This window comes from Hyla sarda, chromosome 1 (assembly GCF_029499605.1).
Source record: "Hyla sarda isolate aHylSar1 chromosome 1, aHylSar1.hap1, whole genome shotgun sequence".
Classification (NCBI taxonomy): Eukaryota; Metazoa; Chordata; class Amphibia; order Anura; family Hylidae; genus Hyla; species Hyla sarda.
Window position 1 is genome coordinate 343,349 of NC_079189.1, and position 18,003 is coordinate 361,351.

Genomic DNA, 18,003 nt, shown 5'->3' on the forward strand with positions numbered 1-18,003 from the left:
GCCAATACCAATCAGGCCTAAAATAAAAAGCGACTTCTTTACTTTGTACAGGTTCCTAATATCTTGCGGAAATTCCCAAAAAATTACCAAAAGAGGAAACTAATATGTCACCCCCTCAATGTGACCCAAAATGATTAAAGCCCTAGGAGATGTATGATTGAATATACAAACTGAAATATCAGAAATATCGATACTGATCCACGGATTCATCCACACACAGACCGAATGATATAATGAAATAGAACTTTTACTGATATCCATATAAAAAGTTCCGTACAAATTGATAACAAAATATTTTCATAGCGATAAACACATAAAAAATAAAAAAAGCTAAAAAGCTACGTCTTAGATTTAAGGAACGTGGCTATCCGGGTTTTGAGGAATGGCTACCATCACATGGGTCACTTGTCACGAGCTCCTTAAGGACACTTCCAAAATGACCCCTACCCAGATAATTGCCATGTATGATGGAGGACGTACGTGGGGTCATCACTCGCCATTGGTCTAGTTTAAGCACCGACCTGGTGGAAGAACGGCCAATCATCACTGATAGGAGAGGAAGGAATTTGGGCGATGCCTTAGTACATAGCCACGATAGGCCACTCAAGTCCAAGGACACTTGGCGTATAGAAAAGTAGAAGGAACTCACCGGTGTGGCACATACAAGGCATGCCAGTATATATTGGTCTATGCCAACTGCAAGTCAAGGATGGATATCTACATGACTTCTTGTCCCTGTCCCTTGAAATACGTAGAAAAGACCTCTAGGGAACTAAGGAGACGTATTCTGGAACATATTGGGGACATTAAAGGGGGTACTCCGGCACTAAGACATACTATCCCCTATCCAAAGGATAGGGGATAAGATGCCTAATCGCAGGGGACCCCCATGATCTTGCACGCAGCACCCCGTTACCATCAGTCCCCAGAGCGTGTTCACTCCGGGTTTGATGACTGCAGATCACGGGGCCAGAGTATTGTGATGTTACGGCTCCGCCCCCGTGTGACATTATGCTCCGTTCCCTCAATGCAAGCCTATGGGAGGGGGTGTGACAGCTATGGGAGGGGGTGTGACCCATAGGCTTGCATTGAGGGGCGGAGTTTGACATCACATGGGGGCGGAGCTGTGACATCACAATGCTCCGTCCCCGTGATCTGCAGTCATCAGCTGTCACGCCCCCTCCCATAGGCTTTCATTGAGGGGGCGGAGCCGTGACATCACATGGGGCGGAGCCGTGACATCACAATGCTCCGTCCCCATGATCTGCAGTCATCAGCTGTCACGCCCCCTCCCATAGGCTTGCATTGAGGGGCGGAGTTTGACGTCACATGGGGGCGGAGCCGTGACATCACAATGCTCCGGCCCCGTGATCGCCAGTCATCAGACCCAGAGTGAACACGCTCCGGGAACTGATGGTAACGGGGTGCTGCGTGCAAGATCACGGGGGTCCCCAGTGGCGGGACCCCCGCGATCAGGCATCTTATCTCCTACGCTTTGGATAGGGGATAAGATGTCTTAGCGCCGGAGTACCCCTTTAAGCACCATAGGGATAAACCAATTCCAAAACACATGTATGACTTTCACCCGGAAACCCCCCAGGCTAGAGATGAGCGAACTTCCAGTAATTCGATTCATCACAAACTTCTCGGCTCGGCGGTTGGTGACTTTATCCTGCATAAATTAGTTCAGCTTTCAGGTGCTCCAGGGCTGGAAAAGGTGGATACAGTCCTAGGAAAGAGTCTCCAGCCACCGGAGCACCGGAAAGCTGAACTAATTTATGCAAGATAAAGTCATCAACCGCCGAGCCGAGAAGTTTGTGATGAATCGAATTACTGGAAGTTCTCCCATCTCTACCCCAGGCACTTAGATTCCAAGTGATTGAAGCACTTGAGGACGCACTTATGCATTAGCCCGGTGTTCACCTGTGGTCCCTCCGGGGACCTACACCTCCAGTCTATCAATGATATCACAAGACTGGGAGTCCATTCAGAGGGGGTAGGGGACATTGATTTATCACCTCATCTTTTTGTGCTGTCATTTTCCCCATTTCTCTGGAGTCTTATTGTCTTTGAGCCTTCACTATCGGTCTCGTTAACCCATTACATGTTGTTATTTGCATTAAGAGTTTATTTGTATCTGGTCTCTTCTTTCTTGTATTATGCTGGAATATGCCCTATTGGAATACACACATATATATATATATATTCTATCTATATTTTTGTTTCTCTCTTGTTATACATATATATTTTTCCCATCTATATTTGTGTTCTTTTCACCACTGTCGTGCCTTCCTCTATATCCGTAGGTTTATACCCTGTTGCTTTGTGCCCTTTGGGTTGAATTTACATTATCCTATCCTCCTTGGGCCACAGTACTATTATATATTGCATCATTAATGATGATTATTTATCCATAATGACAATTGTAAGTTCTAGATTAGTCTGGCCCCGCCCTTCTAACATAAACTCCATGCATTTCCTTGGGGGAGTGCTCCAGAAGGATTCCCTTATCACTGATAAGTATATATACATGTATATACATAAACAGTTTATTCTACAGTGTCCAGTACCCATCGCGGTATAACATCTCTTATCATTTGTGGGTCTTTCAGTTAAAGGGGTCACGCCCCCTCCCATAGATTTGCATGGCGGGGTGTGTGTGACATCACACAGGGGTGCACTCGTGGTGACCGTCACGCCCCCTTCCGTAGACTTGCATAGCGGGGGCGGGGGGGGGGGGGTGACGTCACATGGGAGCGGAGTGGTGGTGGCCTTCACGCCCCCCTCCTGTAGACTTGCATAGCGGGGGTGATGTCACATGGGGGCGGAGTCGTGGCAGCCGTCATGCTCCCCTCCTGTAGACTTGCATAGCGGGGGTGATGTCACACGGGGGCGGAGTTGTGGTGGCCGTCATGCTCCCCTCCCGTAGACTTGCATAGTGGGGGCGGGAGGTGATGTCACATGGGGGCGGAGTTGTGGTGGCCGTCACGCCCCCCTCCTGTAGACTTGCATAGCGGGAGTGACGTCACGTGGGGGCTGAGTCGTGACGTCACGATACTCCGGCTCCGTGGTCGACACCCGGCTGTTTGTGAGCTGGCACCACGGCATGCAGCCCCCGGTGGGTGGTGAATACAAGATTGCCGGGGTCCCCAGCGAGACATCTTATCCCCTATCCTTTGGATAGGGGATAAGATGCCTCAGGGCCGGAGTACCCCTTTATTAGGGTCCAATTGATTGTCCTCCTGGTCACAGAAATCTCAGGTGAAAACATTTTTTTTTACTAGGTCCTTGACCATCCTAATAGGACCTTGGATGTTCTCAAGCTCATTCTTTGTGTGTTATTATCTATATTTCTTTCCTTGTCTGTACACACCCCTCGGCATATTGTCAATCCCATAAATTGGAGGTGTGATTCCTAATGTACCTTAAACTCTCCTCTACCCCTGATGAACCCTAAATCAACTAGTGGGTGAAACGCGTTGGAGAAGGAGCATGAGTAGTTATTGTACATTGGTATCCCCAAACAATATCCAGGTGGTCTCCACATCCCTCCCTGTCCACACTTATTGTTAGTTATAGACTAGTATTGGCTAGTACTAGGTTACTCACCTGTTACCCTATCCCCCAATTCTCGTGTTTTGTGGGCCAATCACATCTTTTGTCATTTTTTTTAAATGTGTTTATCACTATGAAAATATTTTGTTATCAATTTGTAACAAGCAATTCCCAAAAGGAAGAATTCTGTATAATTTTTTTTGAATAAAATTTTTTACATTTAGAAAAGCGATTTCTTGGGAGACCCCTTCACCGATCCGGTTTCAACTCACGAAAAAATATACAATTTCTGGAGCACTTGGAAAATTCCATGATAACAAAAAAAAAGGAAACATTTCTTTTAACCCCTTCTTGGTCTTATCGTTAAAGCGCTTAGCAACAAATGAGAAATTAATTTACATTTTCTGTAATAATTGGGGAAACACAGAAAGTAAAAGCGCTGTTAAAGGGGTACTCCGATAGAAAACAAACGTTTTCAAATCAGCTGGTGCCAGAATGTTCTACAGATTTGTAAATTACTTCTATATAAAAATCTTAACCCTTCCAATACTTATCAGCTTCAGTATGCTCCACAGGAAGTTGTGTAGTTCTTTCCAGTCTGACCACAGTGCTCTCTGCTGACACCTCTGTCCATGTCAGGAACAGACCAGAGCAGGAGAGGTTTGCTATGGAAATTTGCTCCTACTCTGGACAGTTCCTGAGACAGACAGAGGTGTCAATAGAGAGCACTGTGGTCAGACTGGAAAGAACTACACAACTTCCTGTAGAGCATACAGCAGCTGATAAGTTGGCACCAGTTGATTTGAGAATTTTTTTTTTTTTCGTTTTCGGATAAGTGTCTGGTTCAGTTCCCCCGAAGTAGCCTTTTAAAGGGGTTATCTAGGAATAAAAAAAAAAAACTGAGCTAATTTCTTTACAAAACAGCTCTACGTAGGTCCCCAGGTTGGGTGCGGTATTACAACTTTGCTCCATTTACTCCAATGAAATGGAGCTGCAGAACGGCACTCAACCTGGAGACGGACAGGGAGCGGTTTTTTAAAGGAATTAGCTCTGTTTTCCTATTCCTGGATAACCCCTTTAACCATGATCATGTTGACTTCTCTATAGCCGATAAAAGGGTCACAAAACTCCATCTTTCCAAAATTAAGAATGTATAGAACCTCTACATAGTGTAAAATAAACCCCCTCCGCCAGAGAAGTAGTCAATGACCCATATAGGGGTGGTCAGTTTCAACATAGATACACCCAGCCAGCTAGCCAAGTGAAAAACAGACCCAGAGTCCACAAAGGCCAAAACTTTTTATCCTTACAAAATCCTTGTTTTAAGAAATACTCATGGAAAGTAACTAAATGGTTTTGTGAGAGGTGTCCCTGGTGATACTGCTTGCAGAAGATACATATTTTTAATATTGTTAAGCAAGCAAAGCCGGAAGGGGAAGTGGATGTTCTTGTCCATGAAGGAACAAATGACCTGGCTTGCAATGAGGTGTCAGAGGTGAAGAAAGCTTTTGGTAATGATTTACAGAAGGTTGCATCCACTGTTCCATTCTCTGCAGTTCAGCTGGTGCATAACATTTAGAATGATAGGCAGATACCCATTAGGGAATACAACTTTTGGCTTGGTTAATGGTGTCAGGTGCAAGGGTTTGGCTTGGTGTCTCATGATATCTCTATTTGGAATAGAAGGAAAGATACAAGAAAGATGGTTTGAACCTTTCTCTCAAGGACATTTAGTGGCTGTTACTGAGACATGGTTCAATGAGAGTAATGACTGGGATATATCAATACCAGGGTACTCTTTATATAGGAAAGACAGAGAAGGCAAAAAGGGGCAGGGATGGCCCTGTATGTGAAAGATAGCATAAAATCTAACCTAATACAAGTTAGTGAGACCAACATAGAGTCAGTTTGGGTTATGTTGCAGTTTGGTAATCATATAGTAACTCGTGTAGGTGTAATATATAGACCACTGGCCAAGTAAAGTAATTATATGATCTACTAGTGGAGGAAATAGCTAAAATTACATTAAAAGGGGAAGTTATCATTATGGGAGAATTTAACGGGGTACTCCACCCCTAGACATCTTATCCCCTATGCAAAGGATAGGGGATAAGATGTCTGATCGCGAGGGTCCGGCTGCTGGGACCCCCACGATCTCTTTACAGCACCAGGCATTCATTTAGAATGCTGGGTGCGGGCGGCAGGGGTCGTGATGTCACGGTCATGCCCCTTATGAAGTCACACCACGCCCCCTCAATGCAAGTCTCGCCACACCCCCTCCCATAGACTTGCATTGATGGGGGCGTGTCGTGATGTCACAAGGTGGCGTGACCATGACGCCACGACCCCCGCCGCCTGCTCCAAGCGTTCCGGAGTACCCCTTCAATCTTCCTGATGTGAACTGGAAGACCAAAATATTTAGTTCTGCCCAGAGAGCAGAGATTCTAGATTCCCTACTGGGATTATCTTTACAACAAGTGGTTGAGGAGCCGACCCGGAAGGAGGCCATATTAGATTCAGTATTCACAAATGGGGATTTGGTATTTGATATAACTGAAGGTGAAAGCTTGGGATCTCGTGATCACCAGTCAGTGTGGGGTCTCGTGATTGCCTTTGGGTAGGGGATTAGATGTTTAGGGGCAGAGTACCCCTTTAACCAATCACTGGTAACAGGAGTCGTCCTAGAAGATTAGAAATTACCAGATGTCCCCATTCACAAGGTAGTAGAGAGGAATCAGGCGACTATAGGTAAGTAAGTCTGACATCAATTGTGGGGAAATTAATGGAAACCCTACTAAAGGAGAGGAATGTGGAATATCTAAAATCCCATGGATTGCAGAATGAAGAACAACATGGGTTAAGGTCAGGGAGATCATGTGACTAATCTTAGAGATTTTAGAGTGACTAAAATAATAGATGGTGGAGGTGCAGTAGATATCGTTTATCTAGATTTTAGTAAGAATTTTGACACTGTCCAAATAAAATAATTATCAATAATCTGCAGTCATTGAGCTCGGATCCCATATTGTAGAATGGATTAGTCAGGGACTGAGGGACAGACAACAATGGAGAATAGTCAGAGCGAGGTCTTATCAGTGGGGACCTCAGGGATCTGTGTAATATCTTTATTAATGATAGTTCTTGTTTATGTTTCATTATGAAGTTTATTCTATTGTTAATTAATCATCAAAACTGAAACATTGAATTTTGCTACGTTACCTGAGATCTCATATTTCCATTCTCCATATTATATTATATTATTTATTATCAGTTTCCCGTGTGATTTCTCTCATGTCCAGAAAGTTGTGATTTATTGATAAAAACTCCTTCTCTATAAGAAAACAGCTTCTTTCCTGTGTGAATTTTCTCATGTTTAACAAGATTTGATTTACTTGTAAAACATTTCCCACATTCTTCACATGAATACGGCTTCTCTCCTGTGTGACTTCTCTCGTGTACAACAAGATGTGATTTCTTTGCATAACACTTGCCACATTCTGAGCATGAAAACGGTTTCTCTCCTGTGTGGATTTTCTCATGTATGACAAGAAGGGTTTTACTTGTAAAACATTTCCCACATTCTGAACATGAATACGGCTTCTCTCCTGTGTGAGTTCTTTCATGTATAACAAGAATTGATTTACGTTTGAAGCATCTCCCACATTCTGAACAGGAATATGGCTTCTCTCCTGTGTGAGTTCTCTCATGTCTAACAAGATGCGATTTACATGTAAAACATTTTTCACATTCTGAACATGAATACGGTTTCTCTCCTGTGTGAATCCTCTCATGTAACACAAGAAGTGATTTATGTTTAAAGCATTTCCCACATTCAGAGCATGAATACGGCTTCTCTGGTGTGTGAATTCTATCATGTATAACAAGATCTGATTTACGTATGAAACATTTCCCACATTCTGAACATAAATATGGCTTCTCTCCTGTATGAATTCTCTCATGTATAGTAAGATGTGATTGTCTTAAACAGCATTGTCCACATTCTGAACACACATACACCATCTTTCTGTGTGTAATAATGTGTGGTTGGTCAGGAGAAGGTTCCTCATGATCAGGTGGATTATTATAGGATAGATCTGGATGGACATTAGGGGTAAGGAGGTCTTCTCCTGAGGAGCGCTCCATGATCTCTCCATCTTCTCCTGAGGAGCGCTCCATGATCTCTCCATCTTCTCCTGAGGAGCGCTCCATGATCTCTCCATCTTGTCCTGAGGAGCGCTCCATGATCTCTCCATCTTGTCCTGAGGAGCACTCCATGATCTCTCCATCTTCTCCTTTATCACTCACAGATAACATGACGTCTTCTATGTTCTTTCTGGGATTTCTTGTTGGGATAAAAATAGATTAAGGGAAATGTATAAAATATTATTAGGTTGGAAACACACATGAAGTTTTGATGGTCACCTGACCCCAGAAGAGAATACAGAGGAGAGGAGATGATCCCCCTTTATAGTATATATGGTCACCTGACCACAGAGGAGAGGAGATGACCCCCCCTTTATAGTTTATATAGTCACCTGACCACAGGAGAGAATACAGAGGAGATGATCCCCCCCTCCCTTTATAGATTATATGGTCACCTGACCCCAGAAGAGAATACAGAGGAGATGATTCCCCCTCTTTTATAGTTTCCTTCTTTTAGGGGTCACTCCAGGCACTGACTATGTGCCCCCTCCCCATGATCATAGGAAACAATAGACTGGAGGAGACCCTAGTGACTCCTTTTCTGGGCATGCTCTGTGACCTGTGCAGAGGTCATTGTACAGGGAGGAGGAGGAGGTAACATTGGCCCCAACTTCTATAACCAGAACTGAGAACCATAATAAGCTGTAATTTAGATGTCTCCCCTCACCCAACCATCACACCCCCTACACTACAGGACTGTTCACACCTGCTTGTGCCCAATTATACCTTCCTCCCCCCATCAGCACAGGGCCACAGAGATCTGGATCCATCTGATCAGGTGATGTTCTCCACTGCTCAGTGATCTCACTTTTGGAGGCTCTTTGGCCCCCTGGGGTCTCCCCTTTCTGTTTCGCTTAGACACAAATCGGGAAGATTTATCAAAACCTGTCCAGAGGAAAAGTTGCTGAATTGCCCATAGCAACCAATCAGATCGCTGCTTTCATTTTGTATTTGTTTTTTTAATCCAAAGTCTTTTTATTGGAGTACAAAATATGAGTGAACAGAAACAGGCATAGCAATGCCCCAAGACAAAATAACATGAAAGTATACAAAGATAAAAGCAAAGGAGTAAACAAAGGAGGGGAAAATAAAAGAATAAAAAGGAAAGAAAATCCAGAAGTACACCATTAATCATCGTACGTCATCATATCAAGCTCATACATGTACACGACTTGACAAGCAACTGATAAGCAATTTGAGGATGTAAGCTAGGCAAATCAGAACCGTAAAGAAATGTCCAACTTATGGATGTAAGTTAGTGCGGGTCATGAGGACCCACTGAAGCCAGAATGCAGCCAGTTCTCTCCCTGTGCGGTTAGCTACGAGTCTCTCCATAGAGCATGAAAAGATAACTTTGGCCACTAAGCCGAGATGTCCGGAACATCCTGAGATTTCCACAGAGCAGCAATAAGTGTGCGTGCAGAAGTAAGCACGTGAAAGATGATGGTGCGGCAGTCTGCAGGTAGGTCCTGAAGCCGGAGTGAAAGTAAAGCCATGTCTGGATCTCTTAGTAAGTGGTGAAGTAAGATCCTGGAGAGAAGGTCGAAAACAGAGCACCAAAATGGGGTAATTTTGGAACATGACCACCAGACAGGAAGGAAGGTCCCGTTTGGGCACCACATCTCCAACACGTGGAGTTAGCAGTTGCATAGATGTGAGACAAACGTTCAGGTGTGTAGTACCATCTGTACAGTAATTTCCGTGACGATTCCACATGAGTAGTACATTTGGAGAGTTTTAAGGGAAGGGAATATATGGACGACCACTGATCCTCACTGATAGTAATACCTAGATCCCGTTCCCAAGAAGCTTTAAAGGGAAGCACCTCAGGGGTTAACAGGTGTTGTAAAGCTCGGTAGGAGGCAGATACTCCTTCTCTAGAGCCAATGTGCTTAGTAAAATATGTGTTGTATAGCTGGTCTCCCCCTGTCGTCGGCCAAGTGTGATAGGATAAGAAGTGACGTAACTGGAGGTATTTGTAAAAGTCGTGTGCTGAAATCAGGAACTTGGATCTAATAGTGTCAAATGGCAATAGGGACCCCTGAACACATATCTCCTAGCGACTGAAGCCTTTTAATGGAAGTTAGCGGAAACTTAATGGGTAGAGTATGGAACATATACAGAATGCAAGGCAGGAGAAACATTTGGACTATGGCTATGCGCCCAAACCATGAGACAGAGAATTGAGAGAATTGTTTAATGTCCCGGGAAAGCTGAGTGGTGAGTGAAGACAGATTAGAGGAAATTAGAGTGGAAGGCGAGGGGGTGAGGAAAATACCTAGATAAGTAATTCCCATGGTAGCCCATCTGAAGGGATATCTATGCGAAAGGGTCTGGATATCCCCCTGCTCTAGTTGCAAGGGGAGAGAAGTAGATTTGGAGATGTTGAGTTTGTAAAAGCTAGCAGCACTGAAGATGTCAATAAGGTCCAATACCGATCAGGACGTCATCGGCGTGTTCATCCCCTCCAACCAGTATTCCCATTATAGACGGGTGGCACCTAATGTGTTCAGCAAATGGCTCCATCACTAGGGTAAAGAGAACGGGAGAGACGGGGCAACCCTGACTGGTTCCGTTTGAAATATGGAAAGGTGAGGACAGTGCACCCGAGGTGGAAACTCTGGCTGAAGGGGACGTTAGAGCCATTAAGGCCAAAATAATAGGGGGAGGGGAACCAAATTTAGCTAGGACCGCCCGCAGGTACCCCCAGTGCACCCGGTTGAACGCCCTTCTCCGTATCCAGGGAAAGGAGCAGAGAAGGCGTTTGACTCAAGTGGGAAGCCTCAAGGACATTTAGAATTCTCCTGGTGCCATCAGAGGCCTGACGGCCTTGCACAAAACCCACTTGGTCGCCATGTATCAACGACGGGAGTATGTTAGCTATGCGGGCGGCCCATAATTTAGAATATAGTTTAACGTCTGTGTTTAACAAAGAGATTGGGCGAAAATTGGGGGGCTCACTAGGAGGCTTACCGTGCTTGGGGAGCGTTACAATTGTTGCATCCAACATCTCAGCCGGGATAATGCCAGAGCTGGCTATATGATTAAAAAGAATGGTAAGTTGGGGAGCAATAAGGGGTGCATGTAGTTTGTAAAACTCATTCACTAGGCCATCTGGGCCCGGGGATTTAGCACCCTTCAACGCCCCGATCGCATTGAGCACCTCTAGAAGGGAGAAAGGGAGGGTAAGAGAGTCCATAGCTTCAGAGGAAAGTGTAGGCAGAGAGACAGAGTCAAGAAACTCAGATATAGAGATAGGAGTGGGCAGAGTGGGAGAGATTGTACAAGGACTTGTAGTAGGCAGCAAATGCATTGGCTATGCCCTGGGGGGTCAAAGGCCTTGGAGCCATCTGGCAAATGACATAGGCTATGCGGCTCCTAGCCTCTTGAGTTTTAACATGCCTAGCTAGCACCCTTCCAGGTTTATTTGCGTGCCAGTAAGAGTTTAGTTTGAGACGCCTGAGCGCTAGGTCAAATTTAAAAAGGTCTAGTGCGTGTAAGTCAGCGGACAGTGCGGCTATGCGTGATGCAGTGGCAGATGAGAAGGCCAATTGGTTTTGTCTATGTAGTTCTGCGAGCTCCAATTGCATAGCTAGTCTCTTCTCTCTTGTCTGCCGCCTGTGGTGGGCGGTTTGACTGAGGATCACCCCTTTAATGGTGGCTTTAAAGGTAGGATGCTGAAGGACATATGGGCTAGCACGCCACAGCGAAGCTCGCGGTGGGGAGAAGGTTTCCTGAAACGTAACCGAAATGGGGGTGTGGTCCGACCAGGAGATGGTATGGATTTGGAAACTGAGTCAATTAGGGACTTTCTAACTAGGAAAAAAATCTATTCTGGTGTAGACCGAGTGGGGTTGAGAAAAAAAATTTGAAATCTTCACTGCTAGGGTGATGGACCCTCCAAACGTCAAACAATGCTCTGCGGGACATCATGTTAAAAATGGGGGTAGGTTCAGGGCAGTGCACCGAGGAGGTGGAGTCCATAGACGGCCACAAAGTTGCGTTTAAATCGGCCACCACAAGGAGGCGAGACGGCTTCTTACATGACAGTGCGCTCAACCTATCACCGGCCGAGGCGGAACATCGCTGCGGCCGGTGATAGGCTGACGGCTCTCCGACGTTCCCTAGCAGGTCCGGACCAACAGGGAAGGTGAGTAGAAGTTTATTTTGTTTATCTTTTGTAGCCTGGGCATAGGGATACCGCACAGTATAGAGTGTCAGCGCCGGCGGCTGCAACAAACAGGAGGATGAGGAGGGCAGCGTTTGCGGGTGACATGAGTATTTACCCTGATGGGGACAGTGCAGCGCTGGGCTGATAATTAAGCAGAACAGCACTCGCGGGTCACATATGATTAGTAGTTCCCCGATGTGGTGATAATTCATTCATTCCCGAAGGGGAGGGGCCCAACCGGTATTGCGGTATGGGAAAAATTCATATCGTGCAGCACAAAAATTTCGGTATTCGGTATGAACCGATATACCGCCCAGCACTACTAGACATACACAGAACAACCATAGTGACCCCTGGAGAGAGCCACCATCTGGGGAATATGGAAAAAGAGAACAGAACCATATTATAACGTGTGCCTATCCGGCAAATCACAGTAAGATCCTACATGGAAATAACATGAGGCAGATTTACGTTTTCCACACTGTACCACAGTCCAGTCATTAGACAGCTTCCGAGATGGGAGAGTGGAGGGTTCACCGTCCGCTGGGGAAGGCAGGGGGAGAGATTCCAGGCATGACAGATCGAGTAAGGCCTCTGGTGTAGATGCAACAAGCTTGGAGCCTTCATGGGTAGCAATAACCTTGGTCGGGAAGCCCCACTTGTATGGGATTCCATGAGCCCGCAGGAGAGAGGTACCTTTGGTGAAGTCCCGGCGGCGGGCAAGAGTGGCGGCAGACAGGTCTGCAAAGATGGATAAACAGGAAAACCGATCCGTTAATCTTGAGGGGTGACGAGCAGCCAGGCCAATCTTTTCTTTACTATGAAAGAAGTGCACCCTCACATCCTGAGGGGAAGAAACAGGGATCGACTTCGGTTTAGGGAGGCGATGCACCCTATCTAGCAACAGGTCCTGCATGGACGCCGAGGGAAGGAGGAACCCCACGAGGTCCTCCGTTTTAGTGTCCTCCGAGATACCTCGAATCCGGAGGTTGTTCCTCCTGGAAGGGTCCTCCATGTCGGCAAGTTTGGCTTTGAGCGCGGCCACTTCATCTTCCAGGGCATTGACTCTGTCCACCATCGTGTTATGAGCAGAGGTGAGTTCGCCCAACATGTGAAGTACGAGTCCCAAGCGAGTGCAACTCTTGCTGGATGCTGGATACCGCTGATCTTATTTCACTCCTGATGGTGGAGGGGAGGTCCGCAGCCACAGCGAGTAGAGCCGCCTCCGTGAGGGCCGGGGATGCACCCGGAGACGAGGACCCATGTAGTGCAGCTGGGAGGTAAGTCCGTTGGCGAGGCCGGTGTCTAGTGTGGAGGCGAGTCCGCATGTACCGAGCCAGCAGAACTCTGAGAGAGGAACCCTCCGGGTGAACGAGCACTCCCGGATGCTGGGGAGCCGCCACAAGCCTGGGCAGGCCGCCGGCGCCATCTTGCGAGTCCGCAGCAGGGAAGAATTGGGTGAGCTTGAGTGGGCTTTTCTTCCCTGTCTTTGCTTTGTTAATTAGAGTAGGAAATAGCCGGTTAGTGCCGATGTAGGGCTGTAGACAGACGGAGCTCACTGATCAAGCGTCCTCCACCATGTGTGTCCAGGCCACGCCCCCCCACTTCTTTCATTTTTAAAAAGGCCTCTGCAAAATGAAAGCAGCAATCTGATTTCTTTGCACAGGTTTTGATAAATCTCCCCCAAAGACGAGGGAACTGGTGTCTGCTGGGATCACTGGGGCCTGAAGGGTTAATGTCATGTAGATCTAAGGTGGAGCCTCCCCTGAAGAAACCTCTGAATTCCCTCTGTAATCCATTACTACATACCTGGGACAACACCTCCTGGAATTATTACATACCTGGGGTAACACCTCCTGGAATTATTACATACCTGGGAAAACACCTCCTGGAATGATTCCATACCTTGGGTAACACCTCCTGGAATTATTACATACCTGGGATAACACCTCCTGGAATTTCCTCCTTCACTTCCCTCATACACGGGTGATCGGCCCAGAAATCCGTCTCCTCTTCTGGTTCTTCTTTAACCTTTATATCCATCAGATCTTCACCCTAAACAAACAAGAAAATAATGTAAAATGATCTCGGGTTTAATCACATCAGAGGAGAAGTTGCTGAGATGCCCATAGCAACCAATCAGATCGCTTCTTTGTTTTAACACAAGGCTTCTGGAAAATGAAAGAAGCGATCTGATTGGTTGCTATGGGCATCTCAGCAACTTCTCCTCTGGACACGTTGTGATAAATCTCCCCCATTATGTTTATATTTTAGAGACTTCAGCCTCATCTACCTGATGCTTCTCTGGGACATTTCCCTCTGGACAGTCCTGGGAATACAGAGGGCGGGGACACCTCTCGGGTGGATTTCTATCAATGACTCCATCTGTAGGGAACACACAGGGAATGAATACATCACCTCCTGTATATCCATCTATATATATATATATATATATTTATCAGGCCTCGATAACAATGTTCTGCTCCTCACCCACTTTCTGATACATCATCAGATAATCCAATCAGACCCTCAGATCCCCACCCCCGAGCTGCCGGTCCTTACAGGGACTCCAGCAGGGGGAGGAGACAGTTCGTCTGGTGTAGAAAATCTTATTACTGAATTCTACATGTCCAGAGCAGGGATGTGGTGGAGGCCTCCATCTTCTATTAGACAAAACAATTACGCGGAATGGGAAACCCTGAAGTGTCGGCAGAGGATCTAAAATATCTGTAATACCAGGACAGTATACAGACGGAGCGACCGTATACATCTCTTTAGGCTGCAGCAGAGGAGTCCCAGCTGCTCGTCTTCTGGGAAAGAATTAATAACGACAGAGACTCCTCCCCCATCTTCTATTCCATACATGGTGGCACAAGGGTTCGGCGTACGAAGAGGGAAATCGTTCCTTCTCCTCCCACAATCCAGAACATACCGATAGGTTCACGTGGAATTTATATTGTAAGTCCCACAGGGACAAGTGAGGACAACAAGTGAGGACAACAAGTGAGGACAACAAGTGAGGACAACAAGTGAGGACAACAAGTGAGGACAACAAGTGAGGACAACAAGTGAGGACAACAAGTGAGGACAACAAGCTTCGGGAAGAGCTGCGGAATATGTCAGCGATATATAAATAAAGGAATGATTATTTATTATTATTATTACTATTATTATTAATGATTATTCATTATTATAATTAATTATAATTATTATAATAATTGTTATTTATAATTATTATTGATTATTTATTATTATAATTAAATAATTTTTATTATTATTTTTATAATTATTATTTATTATTATAATTAATCATAATTAAAATTAATTATTATTATAATTATTATTTATTGTTATTGTTATTATTATTTATGGTTATTAATTATTATTATTATTTATTGTTATTAATTATTATTATTAATTGTTATTAATTATTATTGTTGTTATTATTATTAATTATTATTGTTATTATTATTATTAATTATTATTGTTATTATTATTATTATAATTATTTTATTGTTATTTATTATAATTATTATTGTTATTTATTATTATTACTATTATTAATTACTATTATATATTATTATAATTATTATTATATATTATTATTATAATAATTATTATTATTATAATTATTATAATTATAATTATTATTATATATTATTATAATTATTATAATTATAATTATTATTATTATTATTATTATATATTATTATTATTATATATTATTATAATTATTATTATTATTATATATTATTATTATTATTATTTTATATTATTATAATTATTATTATTATTATATATTATTATAATTATTATATATTATAATTATAATTATTATAATTATAATAATAATTATTATTATTATATATTATTATAATTATTATATATTATTATAATTATTATAATAATAATTATTATTATTATATATTATTATAATTATTATTATTATAATTATTATTATTATTATAATAATTATTATTATATATTATTATTATTATAATAATTATTATTATATATTATTATAATTATTATAATTATTATTATATATTATTATAATTATTATTATTATTATTATTATTATATATTATTATAATTATTATTATTATATATTATTATAATTATTATTATTATATATTATTATAATTAATATTATTATAATTAATATTATTATATATTATTATAATTATTATTATATATTATTATAATAATTATTATTATTATATATTATTATTATTATTATATATTATTATAATTATTATTATTATTATATATTATTATAATTATTATTATTATTATTATATCTTATTATAATTATTATTATAATTATTATATATTATTATAATTATTATAATTATTATTATTATATATTATTATAATTATATATTATTATAATAATAATAATAATAATAATAATTATTATTATTATTATTATTATTATAATAATTATTATTATTATTATTATAATTATTATAATTATTATTATATATTATTATAATTATTATTATTATTATTATTATATATTATTATTATAATTATTATTATAATTATTATTATTATATATTATTATTATTATATATTATTATTATATATTATTATTATTATTATTATATATTATTATTATTATTATATATTATTATTATTATATATTATTATTATATATTATTATTATTATATATTATTATTATATATTATTATAATTATTATTATTATATATTATTCTTATATATTATTATAATTATTATTATTATATATTATTCTTATATATTATTATAATTATTATTATTATATATTATTATTATTATTATGGATACTCCGATGCTCCAACATTCTAAACATTTTGTTCAAAACGCTCGGAGCCGGAGGCCGTGATCGTGACGTTGCAGCCACGCCCCCTCATGACATCACGACTACTGTTGCAGGGACCCAGCGCTTGTTTGGAATGCTGGTTTCTGCGGGAGATCGCGAGGGGGGCCCCAGCAGCGGGAAACCCCCCGACCAGACATCTTAACCCCTTATGCTTCCTTTGGATAGGGGATAAGATGTCTAGCAGTGGAGTATGCCTTTAAAGGGGAACTCCACTGGAAAACATTTTCTTGTAAATCAACTGGTGCCAGAAACTTAAAGAGATTTGCAAATTACTTCTGTTAAAAACTCCCAATCCTTCCAGTACTTATCGGCTGCTGTATAATACACAGGAAGTTCTTTTCTTTTTGAATTTCCTTTCTGTCTGACCACAGTGCTCTCTGCTGACACCTCTGTCCATGTCAGGAACTGTCCAGAGCAGGAGAGGTTTTCTATGGGGGATTTGCTCCTGTTCTGGACAGTAGAGTCAGCAGAGAGCACTGTGGTCAGGCAGAAAGGAAATTCAAAAAGAAAAGAACTTCCTGTGTATCATACAGCAGCCGATAAGTACCGGAAGGATTGGGATTTTTTTTATGGAAGTAATTTGCAAATCTGTTTAACTTTCTGGCACCAGTTGATTTAAACGACAATGTTTTCCAGTGGAGTTCCCCTTTAAGTCTTTTGGCCATAAGTAGTTTTAGATGTAGACAGGTGACCTGTCGCTGCCCCTGTATCATTGTTATAAACATCTAATGGATTTCGTGTTGTGTTCCAGTTATGGGGCGCTGGAATTTGGGTTCTCCCTCCTATTATTCCGCATCTATTAAAGGAATTATTACATACCTGGGGTAACACCTTCTGGAATTATTACATACCTGGGGTAACTCCTCCTGGAATTATTACATACCTGGGGTAACTCCTCCTGGAATTATTACATACCTGGGGTAACACCTCCTGGAATTGTTACATACCTGGGGTAACACCTTCTGGAATTATTACATACCTGGGGTAACTCCTCCTGGAATTATTACATACCTGGGGTAACACCTCCTGGAATTTCCTCCTTCACGTCCCTCATACACGGGTGATGGCCGCTCATCCTCTCTTCTTCATCCTCCACTTTATTATTAGTCAGATCTCCCCCCTGATGTGACATATAGAACAATTCACTACAATACAGCAGACAGGAGGAGCAACAGAGACCCCCAAAATCTACCCCCACATCTATGACT

The 18,003-nt window shown here is 41.9% G+C and overlaps 2 protein-coding genes across 15 annotated transcripts in view; both read right to left on the minus strand.

Annotated features, from left to right (window-relative positions):
• LOC130277649 (zinc finger protein 569-like) overlaps positions 1-18,003 on the minus strand; it is a 614,204-nt gene that overhangs the window by 167,883 nt on the left and 428,318 nt on the right. For 12 of the 14 annotated variants that reach the window (XM_056528628.1, XM_056528574.1, XM_056528592.1 and 9 more), the window contains 2 exons: positions 14,223-14,314; positions 13,867-13,984 (listed from right to left, as the gene is read on the minus strand). In XM_056528628.1, the coding sequence (XP_056384603.1) occupies positions 13,867-13,984; positions 14,223-14,314 (210 nt within the window). Of the gene's footprint in view, positions 1-13,866; positions 13,985-14,222; positions 14,315-17,806; positions 17,916-18,003 lie in introns of all 14 variants that reach the window. The other 2 variants (XM_056528673.1, XM_056528682.1) reach the window with 1 other exon arrangement.
• Positions 5,914-7,918, minus strand: LOC130288037 (gastrula zinc finger protein XlCGF17.1-like). The gene has a single exon (XM_056537402.1). It carries the CDS (start codon positions 7,867-7,869, stop codon positions 6,823-6,825), a length of 1,047 nt encoding a protein of 348 aa, XP_056393377.1. The 5' UTR covers positions 7,870-7,918; the 3' UTR covers positions 5,914-6,822.